The sequence below is a fragment of the Perognathus longimembris genome, unplaced genomic scaffold (assembly GCF_023159225.1).
Source record: "Perognathus longimembris pacificus isolate PPM17 unplaced genomic scaffold, ASM2315922v1 HiC_scaffold_5537, whole genome shotgun sequence".
In the NCBI taxonomy this organism is placed as follows: domain Eukaryota; kingdom Metazoa; phylum Chordata; class Mammalia; order Rodentia; family Heteromyidae; genus Perognathus; species Perognathus longimembris.
This window is the reverse complement of record NW_025960975.1, coordinates 28,967-53,297: the sequence shown is the minus strand read 5'-3', so window position 1 is coordinate 53,297 and position 24,331 is coordinate 28,967. Positions and strand designations below refer to the sequence as shown.

The window sequence follows — 24,331 nt, the reverse complement described above, 5'->3', positions numbered from 1 at the left end:
ACCTGGGACTCAAAGGCAGAGAGAAAGGGTGAGAAGACCTTCCCCTCCACGTGGAATGGCACATTCTACACCGTGACCAGCCAATTCTCCTTTCCTGCCTCACAGTGGAAACTGGGCCCACACAAATGCAGTGTCTACCACGAGTGGACCAAGAGCAACATAGAAAAGACTTTCCAGAAGCCAGGTGGGTAGTCCTGGACCACCCAGGAGGGCCTTTCTTGCTGGGTGCCCTCTGGCTCTACCCCACTGCCACTGCTCTCAGGTCCTTTGACCTTCCCCATCTAACCACCCTCTGTGGTGAGCACTTTGGTCCTTCCCTCTAGCTCTAGTCCCGGAACCCCTCCTTCTCTGCTCTGTCTGTCCACTGCAGCCCTTCCTTCTCTCCTTTCCCTCTGCCAGGGCTCTCCTATCATCTTCTTCTAATGACGCGCCCCCCTTCCCAGCCCCTCTCTTCTAGTCTTTGCGTCTGCCCCCTCTGCCTGGCCCTCCCATTCAGGCTATCTCTGTGGTGCTCCCCTGCCCTCCCCCTCACTGTTCCTTCTGGACTTTCCTCACCCCCTTTCAGCTGCCAATCTGTCCATTGCTTCCATGCTTGTCTCAGAGATGCTTTCCCAAATGAGCAAGGAAGTAGCTGGCCCAGCCAAGGCAACAGCTGAGAGCGGACCCTCTCCACACACATCCCTTCTCCATACTGCTATGTGCCGTGACCCAGCCTGCTTATCCTCCTTCCACTAGTTGCCAGTGGTCCACACCAAGCCCTGGGATCCTCAGTCCTCTCTGTGTTCTCACCCTCATCTGCCCACTCCTTCTTTGATTTCAGCCTCTGGGAAGGCTCAGATCCTCCCCAAATCCACTGTTCCTCCTCCAGGAGAGAAGGGCTCCACTGAGACCATGAGAGCCACCACCAGGAATACAGGTGAGCATTTGCCCTCTCAGCAAGCCTCTCTTGTACTCATGTCTCACCCCCCAGGCTGAATCCTCTAGGCTGCTCCCCTGACTGCTCAGCTCAGTGTCTAACCCAGAGTCAAGATGAGGAACAGGCACTGAACTGATGCCTATGCTCCACCTGGTGCAAGCCAGGCCCTGTGTGGGCCACAGAAGAGGCCATGCTCAGCCCTTCCTGAGTGAAGGGTGCCCTCACATCACAGAACACAGAGCAGGAAGCAGCACTGGGACTCTCCTGGCCCACCAGGCCCAGCTTTGCATTTCTGAGCTGTGTCAGGAGCTCTTCAAGACTGCCCAGGGAAGCATATGGCTGATGAGAGAGCAAAATGTGGCTCTGAGACCATTAAGAAGTGGAAGACCTCATTTGAGAGACTAGCGCCATGGCCCCCACTCTGCAGGACAGCAGAGGAGCCTTGGTGCTGCCTGCTCCCTCCTGCTCCCTCCATTGTCTGCAAGCCCCCTGGTTGGGCTGGCCCTGGAGCCACCTGTTCCCTGTGTGTTGCCTCCAGAACAGGGTTCTGAGCAGGAGCTCTGTATGTAGAGTTCACAGTTATGACTCTGTTCAACCCGAGCTGCCTCTGTGGTCAGCCAGCCTAGAGCACTGACAGTTCTTCCATCAGAAAAGCAGCTCAGTACCCTCTGTCCACTGCTGCCACTAATCTCACAGCCTGGGCCACCGGAGAACGCTCTGACATGGCTGACTGGACCGACAGTGAAGGTCACCTTACAGGGGCTCCTCTATGCAACCTGGCCAAACCCAAGCCCACACTCTTGACCAACCTAATTCTCAAATTCCATCCACAAGAGAATGTATTTGCTTACTACAGATGTAATGGTTTTGCCATACGCGTATAGTCACAGTAGAAACATTAAGAAACAAGATTCTTCGGAACCTCCAAAAGAATGCAAACAATTCCAATTATAAAATACTCTAAAAGAAATTCAAAATAATTATCTTAAGGAATAGTGAAATGTAACAGAATATTGTGTGGTGTCAAGGGTTCGTGCCTGTAGCTACTCAGATATCTGAGATTTGTGGATCCTGGCTTGAAGCCAGCCCAGGCAGGAAAGTTCATGAGACTCTTATCTTCAATTAAAACTCTGGAAGTGGAGCTCTGGCTCAAGTGATACAGTGCTAGCATTGAGCAGAAAAGCTAAGGGACAGCAATCTCCAGGGTAGGCGTACATACAAGAACACAAAAATATTGAAGCTGAAGCAATCAGTGAATGGAACATAATAACAATGGAGAGCTTCAATGAGAGACAGGATCAAGCAGAATAAATAATTTTGAACTTAAAAGCAGACCCTTTGAAATGCCACAAGAGAAAAAAGAAATGGGCATCAGGAAGAACTAGGAAGCTCACAGGACCTATAGGACACCATTAAGCAAACAGATAGCCACACTGTGGGAATTCCAGAGGGAGAACAGCTGGAGGAAGTGACAGAAAGCTGGCTTGATGCAATTAGAATGGAAAGTTTCCAAGTGTTGGGAGAAATAAGGACATCCAGATATAGAAACTTCCCAGATAGACTCAACACAAGGGGTCTCCCCACGGCATGCACAATCAAAGTGTGGGCAGTAGACAAAGAGAAGTCCTGCCATGAGATTTCTCAGGTCAAATCTCCTAGAACAGGAAGGGAAAGGATGATGATACATTCAAAGTGCTGAAAGGAAAACAATCTCTGCCAATCATGAAGACTATTCTGAGCCCAGTTATGCTACCAAAACGAAGGAAAGGTAAAGTCTTTCCCTAACAAGCAGAAGCTGAGGAAATTTATCCCCATGACACTATCCTTACTAGATGCTTAAGCACGCGTCACCTCTGTAGGCAAAAGGACAATCATTGTATCAGAAAAGCATATGAAGCTGTAAAACTCACTCTTGTGGGGAAATTTACTATTTATATACCGATTTATAGTCAAGCTCATTATTTGCTAGTACCATACCATGCCATATAGTTCTCTCAAATCACTAGGATGAAGGTTAAAATTCAAAGTGGTCTAAGTAACTGCAGGTAGAATTACTTGTTAAGAACACAGGATACACAAACATGTAAATTAAGGTGCCAAAAACGTAAGTTGTGAGGGGGAGATAAATTTCAAAGTATTTGTACATGTCCAAGAATCTTCATGTCAGTCTGTGGTAACCAGCAAGACATGCAGCAATTATTCAAACCAGAAAGAGAAGGGACTCAAAGTTCATCGGGACAGTAAGCCACCAGTCCACCATGTAAGTAAGGAGGGGAAAAAGGCAGCCACCGTGTACAGGACAACCAGAGAACAACAAACACCATGAAGGAAGAATGGCCTTCCTCCCCACCAGTAAGCCTGAAAGAAACTGGTTTGAACTGTCCAGTTACAAGATGTAGAGTCACTGATGGGGTGAGGGAAAGTGGCCCCAATGCAGGCTGCCTACAGAATACTCCCCTCTCCTGTAAGGACGCAGAGACTGAGAACGAGGGAACGGAAGAGATACTTCATGCCAACAACCAAAAGCAAGCAGAAATAGATACACTTGTATTACATGAAATAGGCCTCAAGTTCAAACTGCAAAAGAAGATTAAAATGGTTATTTCCTCCAAAAAACTATCAATTTAGAAAAGAATGCAATGATTGCAAATGCAAAGATACTAATGTAAATATATAAACCAGGTACTATTCAATCTATAAGTAAAGATAAACTGCAATGCAATAGTAACAGGAGATTTCAACACTCACTTATAGCAATGGACTGGTCATTCAGTCTGAAAATCAGCAAAGATTCACTGGACTTAAACTGCAATCTAGACTAAGTGGACAGACAGACATTATTGAACCTTTCATCCAACATCTGTAGAAAGTACTTTCTCCTCACAACACCTGTAATTTTTTCCAGTATTTATCTATATGTTTGACCATTGATGGTTTTAGCAAACTTAAGAAGACTGAAATGGCAATATAAGACTAGACTAGAATGGCAATATAAGACTATATCAAAAGGCTCTTCAGGAATTTTACAAGGTGAAATTAGCCTAATCCTGAATAATACATAAGCTAGTCAAGAAACTGAAATTCAAAACTTCAAGACAAATGAAAATGGAAACAAAGAAAACCCAACCTGTTACATATGGTAAAGACATACAAATTTTTTGTCACTTAAATGTTTTAAAAGGGAAGAGAAGAAGGAAGAGGAGGTTCAGAAAGCAAAGACCATAGACTACTGTGCCATAGAGATCTATAGAGATCTATGGCACAGTAACATGTGAGCTGTCTGTTTCCTAAAGTATAGAAGTGAATAGGATATGAATTCCCTTGAATATTGAGAACCTTTGACCTCTAAGAGCTTCCAAGGGGCCAATCAGGGTCCTGTTAGAACCAGGATTTCAAAAAGAGCATGTTAAAGGCAATGAGGGGCTCTGAGAGGGGGGGCGGGAGCACATTCAGCCGAGAACATGGGTACCCTTACTTTCCGAGATTGAGGGCAGATCCAGGGCTCCACGAAGAGGCCAGAGCAGCCTCCACACCTCCAGGCAGGACACAGCCTGACAACAGGTGCCCCACCATGACCACACCAAAGACCACACCCTGTCTCACCACTCCACTTCCCCCTGCAGTATCTCCTGGCCACTCCTAGCCAGAAACCAGGAGGATGGAACTCTCAGGAAACCAGGAGGGTGGAATTCTCAGGAAACCAGAGGATGGAACTCTCAGGAAACCAGGAAGATAGAATTCTCAGGAAACTCAGAAGAGGGAACTCTCAAGAAACCAGGAGGATGGAACTCTCAGGAAACTAGGAGGATAGAATTCTCAGGAAACTAGGAGGATGGAACTCTCAGGAAGCCAGAGGATAGAACTCTCAGGAAACCAGGAAGATAGAACTCTCAGGAAACTGTTCAATGCCTCAGGACAGATGGAGAAACAGTGAGACTAGAAGAGGGCTCCAGAGAAAACCTGGGATGCAATGAGTCCCTAACCCAACTGACAGGAAAGCTGGGATCTGGGTGTGTCCGGAGACACTAGGCAGTCCTGGAGGGCAGGCAATGACAAGGGCAGCACTGACCACATCTTCACTCTCCAAACCCCAGGACACAGCAGCTCTGCACAGCTCCTAAGTATGTGGCCATAACACTTTCCCGACTGCCCTCTCCTTTCAGAATGTCCAAGCCACCACCAACCTCCCCAAGTCTACCTGCTGCCCCCTCCGCTTCAGGACCTGTGGTTCCGAGAGAATGCCACCTTCACCTGCCTCATGGTGGGGAATGACCTACAGGAGGCCCACCTCTCCTGGGAGGTAGATGGAAAGCCCCCCACCAGTGGTGTGAAGGAGGGGCTTCTGGATCGGCTGGCCAATGGATCCCAGAGTCAGAGCAGTCACCTGGCCCTGCCTAGGTCCACGTGGGACAAGGGGACCCCCGTCACCTGCACCCTGAGCCATGCCAGCCTACAGTCCCCAAAAGTGTTGACATCAATGAAGGAGCACGGTAAGGCAGCACCCAGGAAGGAATGCCCAGGGTCCCACCCACCCCCACTCCTACCCTGAGGCCTCCTCACCCCTGTCCCACCCAAGGGAAACTGGCCCCCAGCAGGGCCCAGTCAGCTCCAAAGCCAGAGTATCTACTGTCAGTCAAGCTCCCTGGCTTCTCTCTTGATACCACCTGCCCAGTATGACAAGCTTCACCTCACATTTCTCCGCAGGAGCCCAGGCTCCCAGCAGCCTCTCTGTCATCCTGCTCACCATTCCAGTCTCTATGGAGACAGCTTCATGGCTCCTGTGCATGGTGTCTGGCTTCTCCCCCACACACATCCTCCTGATGTGGCTGGAGGACCAGAAGGAGGTGGACTCTGCCTGGCTTACCTCTGCAAGTCCTATGCCTCAATCTGGCAACATGACATTCCAAACCTGGAGCGTCCTGCACATCCCGGCCACCTCCAGCCCTTCTCGGGCCACTTACACGTGCGTGGTGGGGCACGAGGCCTCCCGGACCATACTCAACGCCAGCAGGAGCCTGAACACCGGTGGTGAGTAATCCTGGGGCAGGGAGGGCTGGGCAGGCACAGGTCTGGGAGGCCAGGCCACAGGGGCCCTTAGCTCTGTCTGTGGTGCAGGGCCCTGGGCTGCTACAGGTGACGGCCCCACTCCCCATGGAGCACAGCTGTTCCCAGTGCTATTTTCCACACTCCTCTGAAAACAGCCTTTCCAAAATTCCTGAACTTCAGTGTCCTGGAACCTGTCCTGACCTAGCTCCCCTCCATGCCAGCATGCTGTATGCTTGCCTGGAGTGGCCAGCACCAAGTGGGCCTTGTCCCTGGACAATTCCCAACAAGCCTAGTCAGATGACCCTGTTGCTTGGTGTCCGGGTAAATGTGGGTGTGGTCTCTACTGAAAACTGCCCCTCCAGCCCCCAGAGATGGCGTCTCGCCTTCCAGGACCCCAGATCAGGAGAGTCTGCAGAGGCAGCCAGGAGTGAGGACCGGGCTCAGTGATGGGAGTGACTTCGCATCTGTGTGTGCCATGGTACACTGCTCAGAGGGGCCAGAGAGAGGTCGAGGCACCCAGCCTTTGGGTCACGCAGCCAGGGTGTAGGCATGCCCTCCTCTCTGACAATGGGAGCGGACCTCACAGGAAATTTCGGTGTCTGGTCAGGATGATACCCAGACATGGCCTTTACTGCTACCGGCAGAGCCGCAGGGTGACTGAGGAAACACCGAGTGTGTGCCCTCTGTACCCAGAGTCCTGGACAAGAAAACTGCCAGAAGAGCACCCGGGTGTGAGACAGACCTGGGGTCTGGACACAGAGGAATCAGGAAGACACCTCAACAACAAGGGGCAGGACATAGGCTGTGCCTGGCTCCAGGTGGCTTGCCTAGGTGGCTCAGAAGTTATCCTAGTGGGCAGCTACTCCTCCTTGCCCTGCAAAGGTGCCTTTAAAGAGCAGCCACAATTCAGGCCCCTCTATCTCAGGGTATACCCTGATGCTTCAGTCCACTCCTGACCACCCATCCAACCAGGAACCCGTCCTTTGCGCCCAGTCTCCCCACCACAAATAGGGCCTCCCGACCATGACTGTATTTCCTCCACAGAGTGAACAGGAAGGTCACCCTTGCCAGAGGGCACCTTGAACTTCCAAGTGGTTAATCAGAGTCTCAAGTCTCATAAACTTTCCTGACCATGCTGGCTTCAAACTGCAGTCCTCAGATCTCCGCCTCCTGAGTACCTAGGAATATAGGCATGAGCCATTGGTGCCCAGCAGCATACTGATTGGTGGTGTTTTTTTTATGTTGTTATTCGATCCACTAGATGCTATAAATGTTTCTGACACTCCCCCAGTTTCTGCCCATCCCCTGTGAAATGGTCCTGGACCAGCCCCCCCCCCACCCGTGCCACCTGCAGTGCCACCAACGGGGCAGGTGGGGCAACCTTGTAAAGCACTTGTGGCACGGGCAGCGGGCAGTGCCGTGTCTCCGCGCTCCCCGAAGGCCCGTAGGCTCTCCCACCACAGGCTGGCATGTGCTTTCTGTGGAAGTGTGTTGAAATGGGCCTGGACAACAGCTACCTTCAAGTCTTATCTCCAGCTAGATTTTTAATGTACACTTTTGTTTATGACTCACACTTCCTTAAAATCTCACTGTGCATCCCCATTGATGTTATGGTAAAGCTACCATGCCCTGGACACTGTCATGTCTCCCCGGGACCTACCATAAGCTGGTGGCCTCCCCTCTATCCTCTCCTTGCCGTTCTCCCTTCAAGTAAGGCCACACAGCATGCTGTCCTTCTCTCAGATTGCTGTTCCTCCCCTCTACCTGGTTAACAGGCTCTTGTTTTTCATGCTGCCGCTCCACAGTCACCTCCTAGGCAGGCCTGCCTGGGACCGCCCTGTGCCTCGGTCTGTGTGAGCACCCCCACAACCTTGCTCTTCACTGCAGCACAGTGTAGACTTATGTCCATCAAGTCAGGCTCAGGTCTGTTTGCCCTTGAGCCCCCTGGGCCCAGTGCAGATAGGTGAGAACAATGGCTAGTGGGTGTCTGCTGCAGGTGATCATGGCAAGAAGATAGCCCTGGAAGGGAGCTATGCCGTCAGTCAGCACCACCTGGGTGTGGCTGGGCGAGGGGCAGCCTCCCACCACATAGGGACCTTCTCACCAAGTGCTGGCTCCTTTCCAGACCTGGTCACCACCACACCACTGGCCCCACAGACCCGAGATGAGAACAGTGATGACTACACAGACCTGGAGGAGGAGGGCGGCCTGTGGACCACTCTGTGCACCTTTGTGGCTCTGTTCCTCCTCACATTGCTCTACAGTGGCTTTGTCACCTTCATCAAGGTGAGGGACCCTGGGTTTGGTAACCCTCCATGTGTGTATGCGGCTTGCATGAGATGCTAATCCTGGTAGAGGTCTGGATCCATGTCAGAAATTCTGGATGGGCAAGGGCAGGGCTGAGGGGAGCCTGGGGAAATGCTCCAGGACATCACTAGACAGTGGACACTGCCTATCTGCAGGGTCCTGCTCCCTTCCTCCTACTCCTCTGGGTGTGGCCCATTTGACCCCAGCCTTCTATGCAGGTGAAGTAACCCCCAAACAGAAGAATTTCCTGCAATTGGATTTGAGAAGAGGTCCACAGAGACAGCCTGTCCTGGATGCCCTCCACACATGGAGATACCCCAGCCCTACCTCCCAGCTACCTTCTGTCCACCTAGCCTCACAGGCAAATCCGGTGGGCTTTCTCAGCTGCAGGCAAGCAGGGTGTCCTGCTGGCCTGGCTTTGACTTGCACTGTCCCCTGCTCCCTTGAGAGCCATTCTAGCTGTTGTTCCCCTTCCTCCCTCCCTCCCCATAAACATACTTTGGTTCATTTCACTTGTCCCCTGCGTCTCTGTCTCTGAAGTCTCAACTATATCAAATCAAAGCTCACAGAGGCTGAGCACTCTCTAGAGGGCAAAAATGTCAACTGATACACTGAGGAAAACTGCTGTGGAGTTAGTGGGGTGAGATCTTCCTCCTACTTCCAGCATGTACTAGCATTTACACACACACATAAGGTACACAAACATATATGTGCACTCATGTACAGCTTATGCACTTTCACATGCAACTTACTACTCACCCTCCAACACATAGTAGTGCATACAGACACAAACAGGCATGCAAGGATGTGCATCTATTCACACACATGCACCCGTGAGCAGACATCACACCAGGAGCAGATATAATGAAGGACTCTGAGATAGATGCGCAGGGGGTCCTACATGTGTCCTTTCGAGAGGAAGATGGAAGTTCTCATGACACACAGGTGATGTGACACTGAAGCCAGAGGCAGTAGCTACAGAGATGGACTGCAGGAAGGGCAGGGATGGATCCCACACAGGCTAGAATGAGCCGTGGGGTGCCAGATCTTCACTCTGATCCCCTGAGGCAGCCTCAGACTTCACCTCCAGCACCAAAAGAGGGCAGAGGTCTGCTGCGAGTCTGTGGTTCTCATACGCAGCCGAGATAATGGGTGCACTGACCTTCCCTCTGCGGCAGGCTGCTTCTGGCCGACCACTGGCATTTCTGCTGTCTCAGGCCAGACCACACCGCTCACACTTCCATGTCCCCAGCCAGGCCACACCACTCACTCTTCCAGCAGCCCCAACCAGGCCACGCCGCTCACACTTCCATGTCCCCAGCCAGGCCACGCACCGCTCACCCTTCCCATGTCCCCAGCCAGGCCACGCATCACTCACACTTCCCATGTCCCCAGCCAGGCCACGCCGCTCACACTTCCAGCAGCCCCAACCAGGCCACGCCGCTCACACTTCCCATGTCCCCAACCAGGCCACGCCGCTCACACTTCCATGTCCCCAACCAGGCCACGCCGCTCACACTTCCCATGTCCCCAACCAGGCCACGCCGCTCACACTTCCATGTCCCCAACCAGGCCACGCCGCTCACACTTCCAGCAGCCCCAACCAGGCCACGCCACTCACACTTCCAGCAGCCCCAACCAGGCCACGCCGCTCACACTTCCATGTCCCCAACCAGGCCACGCCGCTCACACTTCCCATGTCCCCAGCCAGGCCACGCCGCTCACACTTCCCATGTCCCCAACCAGGCCACGCCGCTCACACTTCCAGCAGCCCCAACCAGGCCACGCCGCTCACACTTCCATGTCCCCAACCAGGCCACGCAACGCTCACACTTCCATGTCCCCAACCAGGCCACGCCGCTCACACTTCCAGCAGCCCCAACCAGGCCACGCCGCTCACACTTCCATGTCCCCAACCAGGCCACGCCGCTCACACTTCCCATGTCCCCAACCAGGCCACGCCGCTCACACTTCCATGTCCCCAACCAGGCCACGCCGCTCACACTTCCCATGTCCCCAGCCAGGCCACGCACCGCTCACCCTTCCCATGTCCCCAGCCAGGCCACGCACCGCTCACACTTCCCATGTCCCCAGCCAGGCCACACCGCTCACACTTCCCATGTCCCCAGCCAGGCCACACCGCTCACACTTCCCATGTCCCCAGCCAGGCCACACACCGCTCACACTTCCCATGTCCCCAGCCAGGCCACGCCGCTCACACTTCCAGCAGCCCCAACCAGGCCACGCCGCTCACACTTCCCATGTCCCCAGCCAGGCCACACCGCTCACACTTCCCATGTCCCCAGCCAGGCCACGCCACTCACACTTCTGCTGCCTTGGGCCAGGCCGCCCCCCCCTCACACTTTCTGCATGCCTGGCCACGCTGCCCTGCTCACACTTCTCGTGTTTCCAGCCAAATCCCCAAGGACTCCTGAGTCATGGCCACAGTCCCAATCACCCATATCAGCAGGTCCTGCTGACTCCATCCTCAAAATCTGCCCTGTCCCCAAATTGCACATCCTTCCTTTGTGGGTCCATCACAGGCAAGGCCCCTGCCCCACGCAAGGCCAGGATGGTCCTTCTGAAACCTTCATCTGTAGTCTGTCCACTAAGCCTGTTAAGAAATTAGACATCCTGTGGCCTGGACCCGCTGAAACCCAGGCTACTCTAGCAATGTAGGACTTTGCCCACACCCCGTGCCTCCACACACAGCTCTCAGAGTCAGAAACTCCTGTTCACAAACACCCTTTGCAAGGCCCATCTTCTGACCACCAATCATCCTAATCCTACGTCTTATGTCATTGTCCATCTGCTTCCTTCACTGGATCAAAGGCCAGGAGAGAGCAAAACACACACCCCACACCCCAGCCAGCAGGGTGAGCACATGAGTGAATGAAGAACTCATGGATAAGTGGGTGAATAAATGAATGGTGGAGGGAAAATTGACCGGGAAGACAGGAAAATAGTCCTGGATCCTGTAGACTAGAGGAGGGATAGGTTAGCCCTTGTCCTAAGGTAGGTCTGGGACAGCTCATGGGGAGAAGTCCTCCTGAGTGATCACAGCTGCCCTTTGGCTGTCCCTGGGTGGCTAGTTCCTGACTTTTCCCTGGGTTCAGAGCCCCATCCACAGATTTCCATGCAGTGGGAGGGAACGTAAGACATGGTTTGGCCTGAGGACAGAGGCTCCATGGTTGGGACTGGAGGGGCAGTATTTGAGCTTTTCTTCAGGTTAGGAAACATATTTTTAAAAACTACATTGTGACACTCATGAGCCTCACCCAGGACACAGTGACCCCACTTGTCACACACAGCCGTCGTATTTTCCAACACATCTGAGGCCCAGCACCCCGGCCCTCTGTGAAGTTTCCTCCGACTTCACCACTTCCACAGAGCACAGGTTGCTGCCTTCCCACATGAGTTCCCCTTTTCATCACGTCAATGTCAGTTGATTCTTTACCACTACAGAAATCTATGTGCTGCACACGTGGCAGACAAAGTTAGGCCTCCACGTGACTGTGGGTTTGCACCTTCCTGGCACCAAAGCCACAAGCTGTCACTCGACCTTGTGACATGGGGTCCTAGCCACTGCCATGCCTCACAGCTTGCCCCTCACAGCTTTCCTGTAGCAACACCAGCCTACAGGACAGACTCCATCTGTTTCCAGCAGTGGTAACAAACAGGACACAGGCATCTTCCTAAACCTAAATCAAAGGCTTGACAGACTTGTTCTGGCCAACTCACCACTTGGAGGGGTGAGGGAGAATGTTGATAGGGTGACACCATGAGAAATTGTACTTATAAATTACTTTGTTAAATGGCAACTCCTTTGGACACATAAACATCATAAAAAATATACTTCAAATTTTTGCATGATTATTACATTCACTCTGTATCTCGTTACAGATACAATAATATCTGCTTTACATTTAAGAGTGGTCGGGGGCTGGGAGTATGGCCTAGTGGCAAGAGTGCTTGCCTCCTACACATGAAGCTCTCGGTTCAATTCCCCAGCACCACATATATGGAAAACGGCCAGAAGGGGCGCTGTGGCTCAGGTGGCAGAGTGCTAGCCTTGAGCGGGAAGAAGCCAGGGACAGTGCTCAGGCCCTGAGTCCAAGGCCCAGGACTGGCCAAAAAAAAAAAGAGTGGCTGGATTTACATTTGTTACATTATAGGCTCTAGCTGAACTGATCTCTACCACAAATATGTATATCTACTATTGCAGTTTGGACTTGAGGCCTAATACATGTGTACCTATTCCTGCTTGCTTTTGGTTGTTGGCATGAAGTATCTCTTCCGTTCCCTCGTTCTCAGTCTCTGCGTCCTTACAGGAGAGGGGAGTATTCTGTAGGCAGCCTGCATTGGGGCCACTTTCCCTCACCCCATCAGTGACTCTACATCTTGTAACTGGACAGTTCAAACCAGTTTTCTTCAGGCTTACTGGTGGGGAGGAAGGCCATTCTTCCTTCATGGTGTTTGTTGTTCTCTGGTTGTCCTGAACATGGTGGCTGCCTTCTTCCCCTCCTTGCTTACCTGATGGACTGGTGGCTTACTGTCCCGATGAACTTTGAGTCCCTTCTCTTTCTGGTTTGAATAATTGCTGTTGGGGCTGGGAATATGGCCTAGTGTAAAGTGCTGTCCCTCAAATAATTGCTGCATGTCTTGCTGGTTACCACAGAACTGACATGAAGATTCTTAGACATGTACAAATACTTTGAATTTTATCTCCTACCTGACAACTTACATATTTGGCACCTTAATTTACATGTTTTTGTATCCTGTGTTCTTTTTCTTTTTTCCCAGTCCTGGGCCTTGGACTCAGGGCCTGAGCACTGTCCCTGGCTTCTTTTTGCTCAAGGCTAACACTCTGCCACTTGAGCCACAGCACCAGTTCTGGCCATTTTCTACATATATATGGTGCTGGGGAATCGAATACAGGGCTTCATGTATGTGAGGCAAGCACTCTTGCCACTAGGCCATATTCCCAGCCCTCCTGTGTTCTTAACAAGAAATTCTACCTGCAGTTACTTAGACCACTTTGAATTTTAACCTTCATCCTAGTGATTTGAGAGACCTATATGGCATGGTATGGTACTAGCAAATAATGAGCTTGACTATAAATCGGTATATAAATAGTAAATTTCCCCACAAGAGTGAGTTTTACAGCTTCATATGCTTTTCTGATACAATGATTGTCCTTTTGCCTACAGAGGTGACGCGTGCTTAAGCATCTAGTAAGGATAGTGTCATGGGGATAAATTTCTCAGCTTCTGCTTGTTAGGGAAAGACTACCTCTCCTTCGTTTCGGTAGCATAACTGGGCTCAGAATAGTCTTCATGATTGGCAGAGATTGTTTTCCTTTCAGCACTTTGAATGTATCATCATCCTTTCCCTTCCTGTTCTAGGAGATTCGACCTGAGAAATCTCATGGCAGTGCACCAGGACTTCTCTTTGTCTACTGCCCACACTTTGATTGTGCATGCCGTGGGGAGACCCCTTGTGTTGAGTCTATCTGGGAAGTTTCTATATCTGGATGTCCTTATTTCTCCCAACACTTGGAAACTTTCCATTCTAATTGCATCAAGCCAGCTTTCTGTCACTTCCTCCAGCTGTTCTCCCTCTGGAATTCCCACAGTGTGGCTATCTGTTTGCTTAATGGTGTCCTATAGGTCCTGTGAGCTTCCTAGTTCTTCCTGATGCTCATTTCTGCTTTTCTCTTATGGCATTTCAAAGGGTTTGCTTTCAAATTCAAAATTATTTATTCTGCTTGATCCTGTCTCTCATTGAAGCTCTCCATTGTTATTATGTTCCATTCACTGATTGCTTCAGCTTCAAGATTTTTGTGTTCTTGTGTGTACACCCACCCTGGAGATTGCTGTCCCTTAGCTTTTCTGCTCAATGCTAGCACTCTATCACTTGAGCCAGAGCTCCACTTCCAGAGTTTTAATTGAAGATAAGAGTCTCATGAACTTTCCTGCCTGGGCTGGCTTCAAGCCAGGATCCACAAATCTCAGATATCTGAGTAGCTACAGGCACGAACCCTTGACACCACACAATATTCTCTTGTGTCGGGACCCCTTTCACCCTCGTGCGTTTTCTGCCCCGTCCCGCCGGGCGGAAAGCTGGATGGCATCCCAATATGCAAACGTTGGTGGTGTGTAGTCACAAGACAACCCTCCTCCCCTTGCACACTTAAAGAACGACAGGGGAGTTGCGCCGGTGTTTCCGGATGAGCTTCTGGAACGTCCACCAGCTTTACTCAGGGGAGGGGTTTATATAACAGTAATGGCGGCAGAAAGGGGAGGGACCTGGAGTCCCTAGCTCAGATTGGCGACAGGCTAATCTGAGCTGTCCATCACAGTGATGTCACGGAGCTTCCCCCAGAGACAGAGATCACAGCCCACAGACCGCCCCCTTGGGCTGGGCTCGGCGCCATCATGATATCCATGAGCTCCGAGCCAGACGGGAGGCGGGGATGGTTTGGACCGCCTTTCCGGTTCCGAACCCGGGGAAAAGGTAGGAGTGGATAACAGCCACGCAGCCCCTGGGCGGGAAAAGAGGCAGGCCTCTCGGGACTGCCCCTTAAAGGTATACCCAGAGCCCAACACTGATGTATTTCACTATTTCCTTAAGATAATTATTTTGAATTTGTTTTAGAGTATTTCATATTTGGAATTGATTGCATTCTTTAGGAGGTTCCGAAGAATCTTGTTTCTTAATGTTTCTACTGTGACTATACGCGTATGGCAAAACCATTACGTCTGTAGTAAGCAAATACATTCTCTTGTGGATGGAATTTGAGAATTAGGTTGGTCAAGAGGTTGGGCTTTTGTGGGGAACTCACACTTTCCCTTGGTGTTTCAGGCTGTCTGAAACGTGACAAGGTGTCCCTGCATCCACGTGCGTCTGGCTAGATTGTGGGCTCCTCTTCCTGGTCTTTAAATTTGCAGTGGAAGCACATGGAAAGTCAGCAGGCTCGGCCACCGGCACTGTCTCAGCCTCTGCCGCCGGCATTACCCCCACTAGCTCTGCCGCCACTGCCACTGCCCCCACCACCAGTGAGTGCTTAATTCTGCCTTCTTATGCAGGCTGTTGAAAATTTCATTCTTTGGTATAACTCTCTGTATAACCACAGCTTAGTTGGTGTGACTCTAGATGTGGAAATCTGGTGGCTCCATAAGACTCTCTTTCTTCGGAGAGAGCTTAGTTTGTTCCCTGTTGTCTTTCTGCCACCTTCTGTGAGCTCTCTAACTGCTGAATTCTGTAAGGCCTTCAGAGGAGAACATACTCCCATACTCCTCAAACCTTCAATGGAATTGAGAGGGAAGGATCACTACCAAACTCATTCTATGAGGTCAGCATAACGGTCATCCCCAAACCAGATAGGGACCCACCAAAGAAAGAGAACTATAGACCCATCTCTTTGATGAATGTTGATGCAAAACTTCCCAATAAAATTCTGACCAGTGGATGTCAACAAATGACCAAAAAAAATCACACTATGACCAAATGGGATTCATTCTAGGGTTGCAAACCTGGTTCAATATATGTAAGTCAATAAATGTAATTCCACATATTAACAGGAGCAAGGAGAAGAAGCACATCATCATCTCACTAGTTGCAGAAAAAGCACTTGACAAGATTTAAGACCTCTTTATGATAAAAGCACGAAAGAGGCGAGGAATTCATGGGGAATTCCTCAAGAGAATGAAGACTGTATATGAAGGTTGGGTTCTGGTGGCTCACGCCTATAATCCTAGCTACTCAGGAGGCTCAATTCTGAGGCTTTAGGTTTGAAACTAGAGCGATAAACCACTCGTAAATGAGCCACTAGTGGAGCTGTAGCCCAAGTGTTACAGTGCTAGTCTTGAGCAAAAAGAAGCTCAGTGACAGTGTCCAGGCCCTGAGTTCAAGCTCCAGGACCAGACAAAAAGGAAAAAGGAAAAAAATAGAGCAATGTATCCTTTTCCTGACTTAAGTAATTGTAACCCTTCTGTATCTAGCTTTATAATAGCAATAAAATACTAAAAATCCACACAAATTAAACAATCATAACAAATAATAAATGGGTAAATGAATTGCAGAGTCTTTTCAACTGCAGAAGTACACATGGCCAATAAATACAAGATAAAAATGTTTAGCATTCTTTGCCAGCAGGAAAAAAGCAAATAAAACCTGTGTTGCTATTCTGCCTTAACCAACAGAATGGCAGTAAGAAAATAACTGACAGAAAATTGTTAGGTTGTGGAGAAATGGCACCTTTATTCACTACCAGAGGAAATGTAAATTGGTTCAGCTTTTGCAGAAATCAGTATGAAGTTCCCCTCAATTACAGCTAGAATTCCTCTAATATCCACTATGCTACATCTGGGTCTGGAGCCTCCAAATCAAAGTCAGGTTATGCAGAGAGTCCTGCATACTAGTGGTCTAGTGGCAGCATTCCCAGTAGCCAGTCATAAAATCATTCCAGGTGGGGGACATCCTCACAGGCCCCAGGACATCATTCGGCGCCTCACTTGGAGGGGGTTGAGCGGGATGACTGGACCTGAGGGTTCACGGGGAGGCCTGGCCTGTCAGATTCAGCCCTGACAAGCCTGTCCACTGATGAAGTTGCAAAGAGGCAGGTGTGTGTATGTAATGGAAGGTTACGTAGCAGTAACAGGTGAATGAGATTGTGTCATTTGCTGGAGAATGGATGGAAACTGGACTTCATCTTGTTAAGTGAAATCAGCCAGACTGAGAAAGACAAAAACTCCTGTTTTCTCTCACTTGTGAATGCTAGGGTTAGAAAATGAAAAATAAAGTCAAGCGATAAGATACTGTGCTGTGGACAAAAGGAGAAGGAGGGAAAGACTGAAGGGGACAAATGGGGTGTGGGGTGGGGACGTAGTAAGACCTATTGCATAAACGAGGAGAAACGCCACAATGAGAACTCAACTCTGCATATGCAATGTCCATCAATCATAATAAAAAGTGAAGTAAGGGAGATGAAAAGGACTAATTTTGAGAATCGTTTTCATACTTTACACTGTAAAGTTTAATGTCAAGAAAATATTGCCAAATTGAATAGCACAATATGAAAACGCAATCAGGCCTTTGGGACTCATTGACTTAAGTGGGCTTGGCGGTCCATCCGCGTGTCTCATTGGCCAGGCTTGGTACCAGGTCAGCACTGGTCTCACGTTGGTGCCACTGCAATCATGGGAGCCAGCTTCTCAAAATCTGTCTTTCCAAATAAGTTATCATGCTATGATGTATACTGCGATCTCTACCTATTTGTAGAACTGAGCTCCTTCAATAAGGCTGGCTTAGTTTCCCCAAGTCATCTAAGGGGCTGGGATCACGGCTTAATTGTGTGATGCTTGCTTAGTGCCCATAGGCCCTCATTGTGATTCCCGGAAGTGCAAACCCAACAACCCGACAATAGTAAAAGTCGTTCCCACTCAGCGAACACAACCCACTGCATGTATAGGCTATAGAGGAATCCTCACATGGTCATATCAGCAGATGAAGAAAATAAACTTACTAAAACCTAACACCATTTATCACAAAAGTCTCAGCAATCTTTTCCTTTCTTTCTTTTTTCTTTTTTTTTTTTTTGCCAGTCCTGGGGCTTGGACTCAGGGCCCTGTCTCTGGCTTCCTTTTGCTCAAGGCTAGCACTCTGCCACTTGAGCCACAGCGCCACTTCTGGCCTTTTCTATATATGTGGTGCTAAGGAATCGAACCCAGGGCTTCATGTATAGGAGGCAAGCACTCTTGCCACTAGGCCATATGGCCAGCCCTCAGCAATCTTTATAAAGAGACTATCCTCAGATTGACAAAGTAAACCTCTACAGTGACCATCACGCTTAATGATGAGAAGCACTAAGCTTTCTGCCTAAGAAGAGGAGCAAGGAGACTTTGTCCCTAAAACACTTTTACTGCATAATGAACAGCAAGGTCCCGCTAATGCACTAAGAGGAGAAAGTGGAGTCAAAGGTATCAAGTTTAGGAGGGAGAAACAGACCCCTTGGTCCAAACATAATGTGACTGTTTTGTTGGATGTCAGAAAGAACTGACTGCTATCTCACGCACATGAGCCATGACTCCTGTAAGAGGATCTGCTCGCCAGACCTTCCCCCAGAATGTGATCTGGGGGAGTGGCTGCCCCTCCTCAAGGGATCCCTGCCCTCCTACCTGTCGGAAGGGCATGGGCCAGAGCCTCCCACAGCAGCCGGGCAACAGAGGCCCTTTTCTGTGCGGTGCCCTGATGGAGCCTGGCTCTAGAGGAGGTGGTTGTGTCTTGTTCTGAGAGGGTGAGTTTGCCTGTGTCAGGGTTGAATGTTTCCTCAGAGCATCCAGCAGGTGGGTGGGTGAGCAGAAAAAGCAGGGCAGAGCTGCCCTCCTATGGGATGCGCCATCTCAGACCTTGGCCCCGGCTGGGTTTCCAGTTCTAGGATGGAGCCTAGCTGTGCATGGCTGGGGCAAAGGCCGTGACACGATCATGGCAACCCCTTCTGAAGCTCTTTGGGGACCCAGGGCTGTGTGCATCGTATCCTCATGGTGGATGTCTCCATTCAAGGCTCTGACAACTTGTCCTTCCCCGGAACACTCCTGTCCGAGGCTGGCATGGAGGAGGTTGTCTCCAGGGCTTATGATCCTCCTGAGGTGGATGTGGACAGTGCTGACGTCCACACCCGATAGATTGGAGCCTAGCAGCCCTGAGGCCAGAGGTGCCACAGTGAGGGACGCAGGCCCCTGTGGGCATAGGCACTTTTCTTGGTGGGTGCTGTGCATGTCTGTGAGGCTGAGGTGGTGGGGCAGAGCCTGCTGTTCACCTTCTCCTTCACAGGAAGAGGGGTCCAGAGCATAGGATCAGGAGCCACAGGGTCACAGGGCAGTGAGGGCCCAGGACACGTGTGACCTGGCTGTCAGGCTCCTTGACTGCAGGGTCTGTGTCCTCAGGGTATGCAAAGCCGTGGGCCCTTGTAGCAGGCAGTCCTAGGGCCCCGGCCCAATCATGTTCCTGTAGTTGGGGGCGATTGTCTGCTTCAGCTCCACCACGGAGGAGAAGATCCACTTGACCTGTGGGAGGGCAGGGGTGAGCCAGGCAAAGGACCCCTGGGCTCCTCACTCCAGCACATGCAGGAAAAAGGGGGACTGCATGGGACCGATGGGGACAGTGTGGGGGAGAGCAAGGGGACACTGTGGGGGACAGCATGGGGACACTGTGGGGGACAGCATGGGGACACTGTGGGGAACAGCATGGGACACTGTGGGGGACAGCATGGGGACACTGTGGGGGACAGCATGGGGACACTGTGGGGGACACTGTGGGGGACAGCATGGGGACAGCATGGGGACACTGTGGGGGACACTGTGGGGGACAACATGGGAACAGCATGGGGATAGCGTGGGGACAGCATGGGGACAGCATGGGGACAGAGTGGCAGACAGCATGGGGACAGCATTGGGAAACTGTGGGGGACAGCATGGGGACAGCGTGGGGGACAGCATGGGGACAGAGTGGTGGACAGCATGGGGACAGCGTGGAGGACAGCATGGGGACAGCGTGGGGGACAGCATGGGGACAGCATGAGGACAGAGTGGCGGACAGTGTGGGGGACAGCATGAGGACAGCATGGGGACAGTGTGGGGGACAGCGTGGGGACAGCGTGGGGGACAGTGTGGGAGACAGCATGGCGACAGAGTGGGGGAGAGCATGGGGGAGAGCATGGGGGAGAGCATGGGGACAGCATGGGGACAGCATGGGGACAGCGTGGGGGAGAGCATGGGGAGAGCATGGGGGACAGCATGGGGACAGCATGGGGACAGCGTGGGGGACAGTGTGGGGAACAGCATGGGGACAGTATGGGGACAGCGTGGGGCAGAGTGGGGACAGCGTGGGGGACAGCGTGGGGACAGCGTGGGGGACAGCATGGGGACAGTATGGGGACAGCATGGGGACAGCATGGGGGACAGCATGGGGACAGCATGGGGACAGTATGGGGACAGCATGGAGGACAGCATGGGGACAGAGTGGCGAACAGCATGGGGACAGCATGGGGGACAGCGTGGGGACAGCGTGGGGACAGCATGGGGACAGCATGGGGGACAGCGTGGGGACAGCGTGGGGACAGCATGGGGACAACATGAGGACAGCATGGGGACAGAGTGGCGAACAGCATGGGGACAGCATGGGGACAGCATGGGGACAGCGTGGGGACAGCTTGGGGACAGCGTGGGGGTCAGCATGGGGGAGAGCGTGGGGACAGCGTGGGGGTCAGCATGGGGGAGAGCGTGGGGACAGCGTGGGGACAGCATGGGGACAGCATGGGGACAGCGTGGGGACAGCATGGGGCCTTGCTGGAGAACAGCATGGCGACAGTGTGGATGGCAGTAGCCAGTGTCAGGATGCAGTGTCACATGAAGGGAAATGGCATGGGACACGGTGGCAAAGGCACAGACTCAGCTTGGGACATCATGGAGACCCTGTGGTGAGGCTTGGGGACAGCACGGGGACAGCATGGGGACACTGTGGCTGACCTTGAAGAGTGTGACCGTGGCGCTGTAGCACACGCTGAGCAGGAAGAGTGTGATGAAGATGGTGATGGTGGTCCACAGCCCGTCCAGCTCCTCGTCCTGGGCCTCAGCACAGGTCTCATCGAGGTCCAGATCTGGACAGGGAGAGGGTGGTCACTGTCCCCCACGGCCAGGGTGCGGGTGGCTCCCCGTGTGGTAGGGTGGGTTTAGTAGGGAGGCCAGGGAGGAAGGGCCAGCCAGGCTGGGCCAGCGGCTCCACGTGGGGCCGGGGAAAGCACATCCGCGTCCCAACAACTCCACTCAGGTCCCAGGCCCCGCTGGGAAAATTCTGGCCTCTCTCCCGTGGGGTCAGTTCCTCGGTGCTGGGGCTGGTCAGAAGGCTCAGGCCTGGAGGCCCCTGCGGGCAGTGGCCTTCCACCTTCCCTGCCTTCTCCCTGTCCCCTGTCCAGGCCCAGAGGGATGGGGTGCTGAGGTCCATTCCCAGTGATGCCTGTGCCGAGTGGAGCTCAGCCCTGGGCTTGAGTGGGCCAGGGCACATCAAGTAGGGGCTTGAGAGGTGATGGCAGCCAGGGCCTCAGGGTCAAGGATGAGTGTGGGGAGGGAGTGGTGCCGCTGCCCTGTGGAGCAGGAGGGTTGGTCCTGTCTGGGCTGGCCTCATGTGGCTGTTGAGGTTGGGGACAGGATAGCCTGTGACCAGGACAGTGTTCAGTGTGTTCCCCTGCTGGGTCTGTGCTGTTCCAGCTGCCATGTGAGGTCCCAGTGTGGTGAAGTGTGCGTCTGTGTGTGCACAAGTGTGTCATCGTGTGCACGTGGGCGGGGGCCGTGTGGGCTGTGTTGTTTAGCAGGTGTCTTGTACAGGGTCTGGCTGTGTCTTTGGGGCATCAGGACAGCGTGTCAGGAGGCACCAGCGTTGCCTCCTCGGCCCCTCTGAGCACAGGAGAGAGTGCGTCAGGGTTGGCGGAGGTCTGTGGGTGGGTCACCCTGCTGTCATGTAGGTGAGATGAGGGTTAACTGCCCGTTTGTAAGTGGGGAGACAGGCGGCCTCTCCCCCGCAGGCAGGCTGGGCTGCCAGGCACAGTAGGAGACAGCTGGGCAGAGAGAGTGAAGTGGGCAGACTCTGAGAGAGGCTGCTCTCGTTCCATGTCCGTTCCCTGCTGGGCTCTCTAAGGGTGTCCTCAAGCCCTGCCCAGGGCCATGGGCCAGGAGGAAGGCCTGAGACAGGGGCTGCCTTGGGCCATGGCTCCTTTCTGTGAGAGCCAAGTCCCTAGCTGGCTTGCATGCTCGGCACGGTCGGACTCCATCCCTCTGCCTAGTGATACTGGATGAGACCTCAGACACTGGCCTGTCCCCACTGCACCGGGTCCAGGCAGGAAATGAACACTTTGCCTCAGAAAGAACCAGGACATCCTCGCAGGGTCTCAGGGATTGACTGGGTGCTTTATTGACATGGTTGGGGGTGGCATTGAGTGTGAGCATCGTGTGGACCTGAGGCCCAGAAGGGAAGTAAGGGATTGTGAGGCCCAGCTCTCATACCGGGAGACCGGGAGATGGTCTTCTGTGTGAAGTGGTTGTGCAGAGCCTCATGCATCACCGAGCAGGTGAATGAGTCTCCTTGCTGCCACGCATTCTTGTCTACTTGTAGCTTGCTGTAGAGGAAGAAGGTCCCATCCGAGTCCAAGACAGGTGGGGTGTTCTTGTAGTTCTCCTCTGGCTTCCCATTCCTCTCCCATTCCACAGAGATATCCTCAGGGTAGAATCCTTGTACCAGGCAGGTCAGAGAGACCTTTGTCTTGGCCAACTCCTCCCTTGGTGGGGGCAAGGTGTACACTTGTGGCTCACGGGCTTGCCCTGTGGGGACAGAGATGAAGAAAGAGGTCACGGCCAGGGCTAAGGGCTGTCCAGGCCAAGCTCTGCCCCTGTGGGTGTGGCCGCCCTTCCCCCACTCAGCACAGTGCTCCCACCTTTGACTTTGGTGATGGTTTTCTCGATGGGGGCTGGGAGGTCGTTGTTGTTGACCTTGCACTTGAACTCCTTTCCTGACAGCCAGTCCTGGTGCAGGATGGGCAGGACGCTGACCACACGGAATGTGCTGTTGTACTGCTCTTCCGGGGCCTGAGTCTGGGCCCCTTGTACCTCCACATTGTCCATGAACCAGGTGACCTCAACCTCAGGGTTATCCTGGCTCACGTCTCCCACCACACACGTGACCTTTGGTTCTTGGGAGATCATGAGCGTGTCCTTTGGTTTTGGAGGGAAGATGAGGACAAATGGTCCTACCTCGCACGGACATGCTACAGTGGGAGATATGGAGGAAGAGGTCAGCACGGAGGCCTTTCCTCCAATGCACACTCTTTGGACAATTTTCTCAGTCTGGAGGCTGGAGAATTAGATCTGGTAACTTACCTGGGCAAGAGCATCCTGATGAGGGGGTGCCTGAAGTGCTATGCACTGCAGAAAGAAGGTTGTGGTTAGTGAGACCTGAGCAGAAGAGGTGCCTCACCTGGGTCTGTTCCCACCCACTTCAGGGATGCCACCCCCCACCTCAGGGCCCCCTTCAGCCATGCCTCCTCCCTACCCACAGTTTGAGGTAAGGTCACTGGCCTCTACTTGCTTTGTGGGTGAGTGGGGCCTCCTGCTCCTTCCTCTCCTCTCCTTGTCTGGGCCACTTTGGCTGCTGTGTCTCCTAGCCCCTGACACCACACAATATTCTGTTACATTTCACTATTTCTTTAAGATGATTATTTTGAATTTCTTTTAGAGTATTTTATATTTGGAATTGATTGCATTCTTTTGGAGGTTCTGAATATTCTTGTTTCTTCATGTTTCTTCTGTGATTATATGCGTATAACAAAACCATTACGTCTGTTTGGCCAGGTTGCATAGAGGTTGCATGCAGGTTGCATAAGATGACCTTCACTGTCGGTCCAGTCAGCCATGTCAGAGCGTTCTCCGGTGGCCCAGGCTGTGAGATTAGTGGCAGCAGTGGACAGAGGGTACTGAGCTGCTTTTCTGATGGAAGAGCTGTCAGTGCTCTAGGCTGCTCGGGTTGAACAGAGTCATAACTGTGAACTCTACATACAGAGCTCCTGCTCAGAACCCTGTTCTGGAGGCAACACACAGGGAACAGGTGGCTCCAGGGCCAGCCCAACCAGGGGGCTTGCAGACAATGGAGGGAGCAGGAGGGAGCAGGCAGCACCAAGGCTCCTCTGCTGTCCTGCAGAGTGGGGGCCATGGCGCTAGTCTCTCAAATGAGATCTTCCACTTCTTAATGGTCTCAGAGCCACATTTTGCTCTCTCATCAGCCATATGCTTCCCTGGGCAGTCTTGAAGAGCTCCTGACACAGCTCAGAAATGCAGAGCTGGGCCTGGTGGGCCAGGAGAGTCCCAGTGCTGCTTCCTGCTCTGTGTTCTGTGATGTGAGGGCACCCTTCACTCAGGAAGGGCTGAGCATGGCCTCTTCTGTGGCCCACACAGGGCCTGGCTTGCACCAGGTGGAGCATAGGCATCAGTTCAGTGCCTGTTCCTCATCTTGACTCTG

At 52.3% G+C, this 24,331-nt stretch overlaps 2 gene segments (V, D, J or C); one reads left to right on the top strand and one right to left on the bottom strand.

Annotated features, from left to right (window-relative positions):
* Positions 1-4,377: 4,377 nt before the first annotated feature.
* Positions 4,378-8,608, top strand: LOC125345364. The segment is given in 5 exon segments: positions 4,378-4,381; positions 5,080-5,406; positions 5,621-5,944; positions 8,088-8,248; positions 8,488-8,608. Coding segments are annotated over 5 exon segments (825 nt in total).
* Positions 8,609-19,114: 10,506 nt separating this feature from the next.
* Positions 19,115-23,355, bottom strand: LOC125345363. The segment is given in 5 exon segments: positions 19,115-19,335; positions 20,797-20,927; positions 22,327-22,641; positions 22,755-23,170; positions 23,294-23,355. Coding segments are annotated over 5 exon segments (1,008 nt in total).
* Positions 23,356-24,331: the final 976 nt, after the last annotated feature.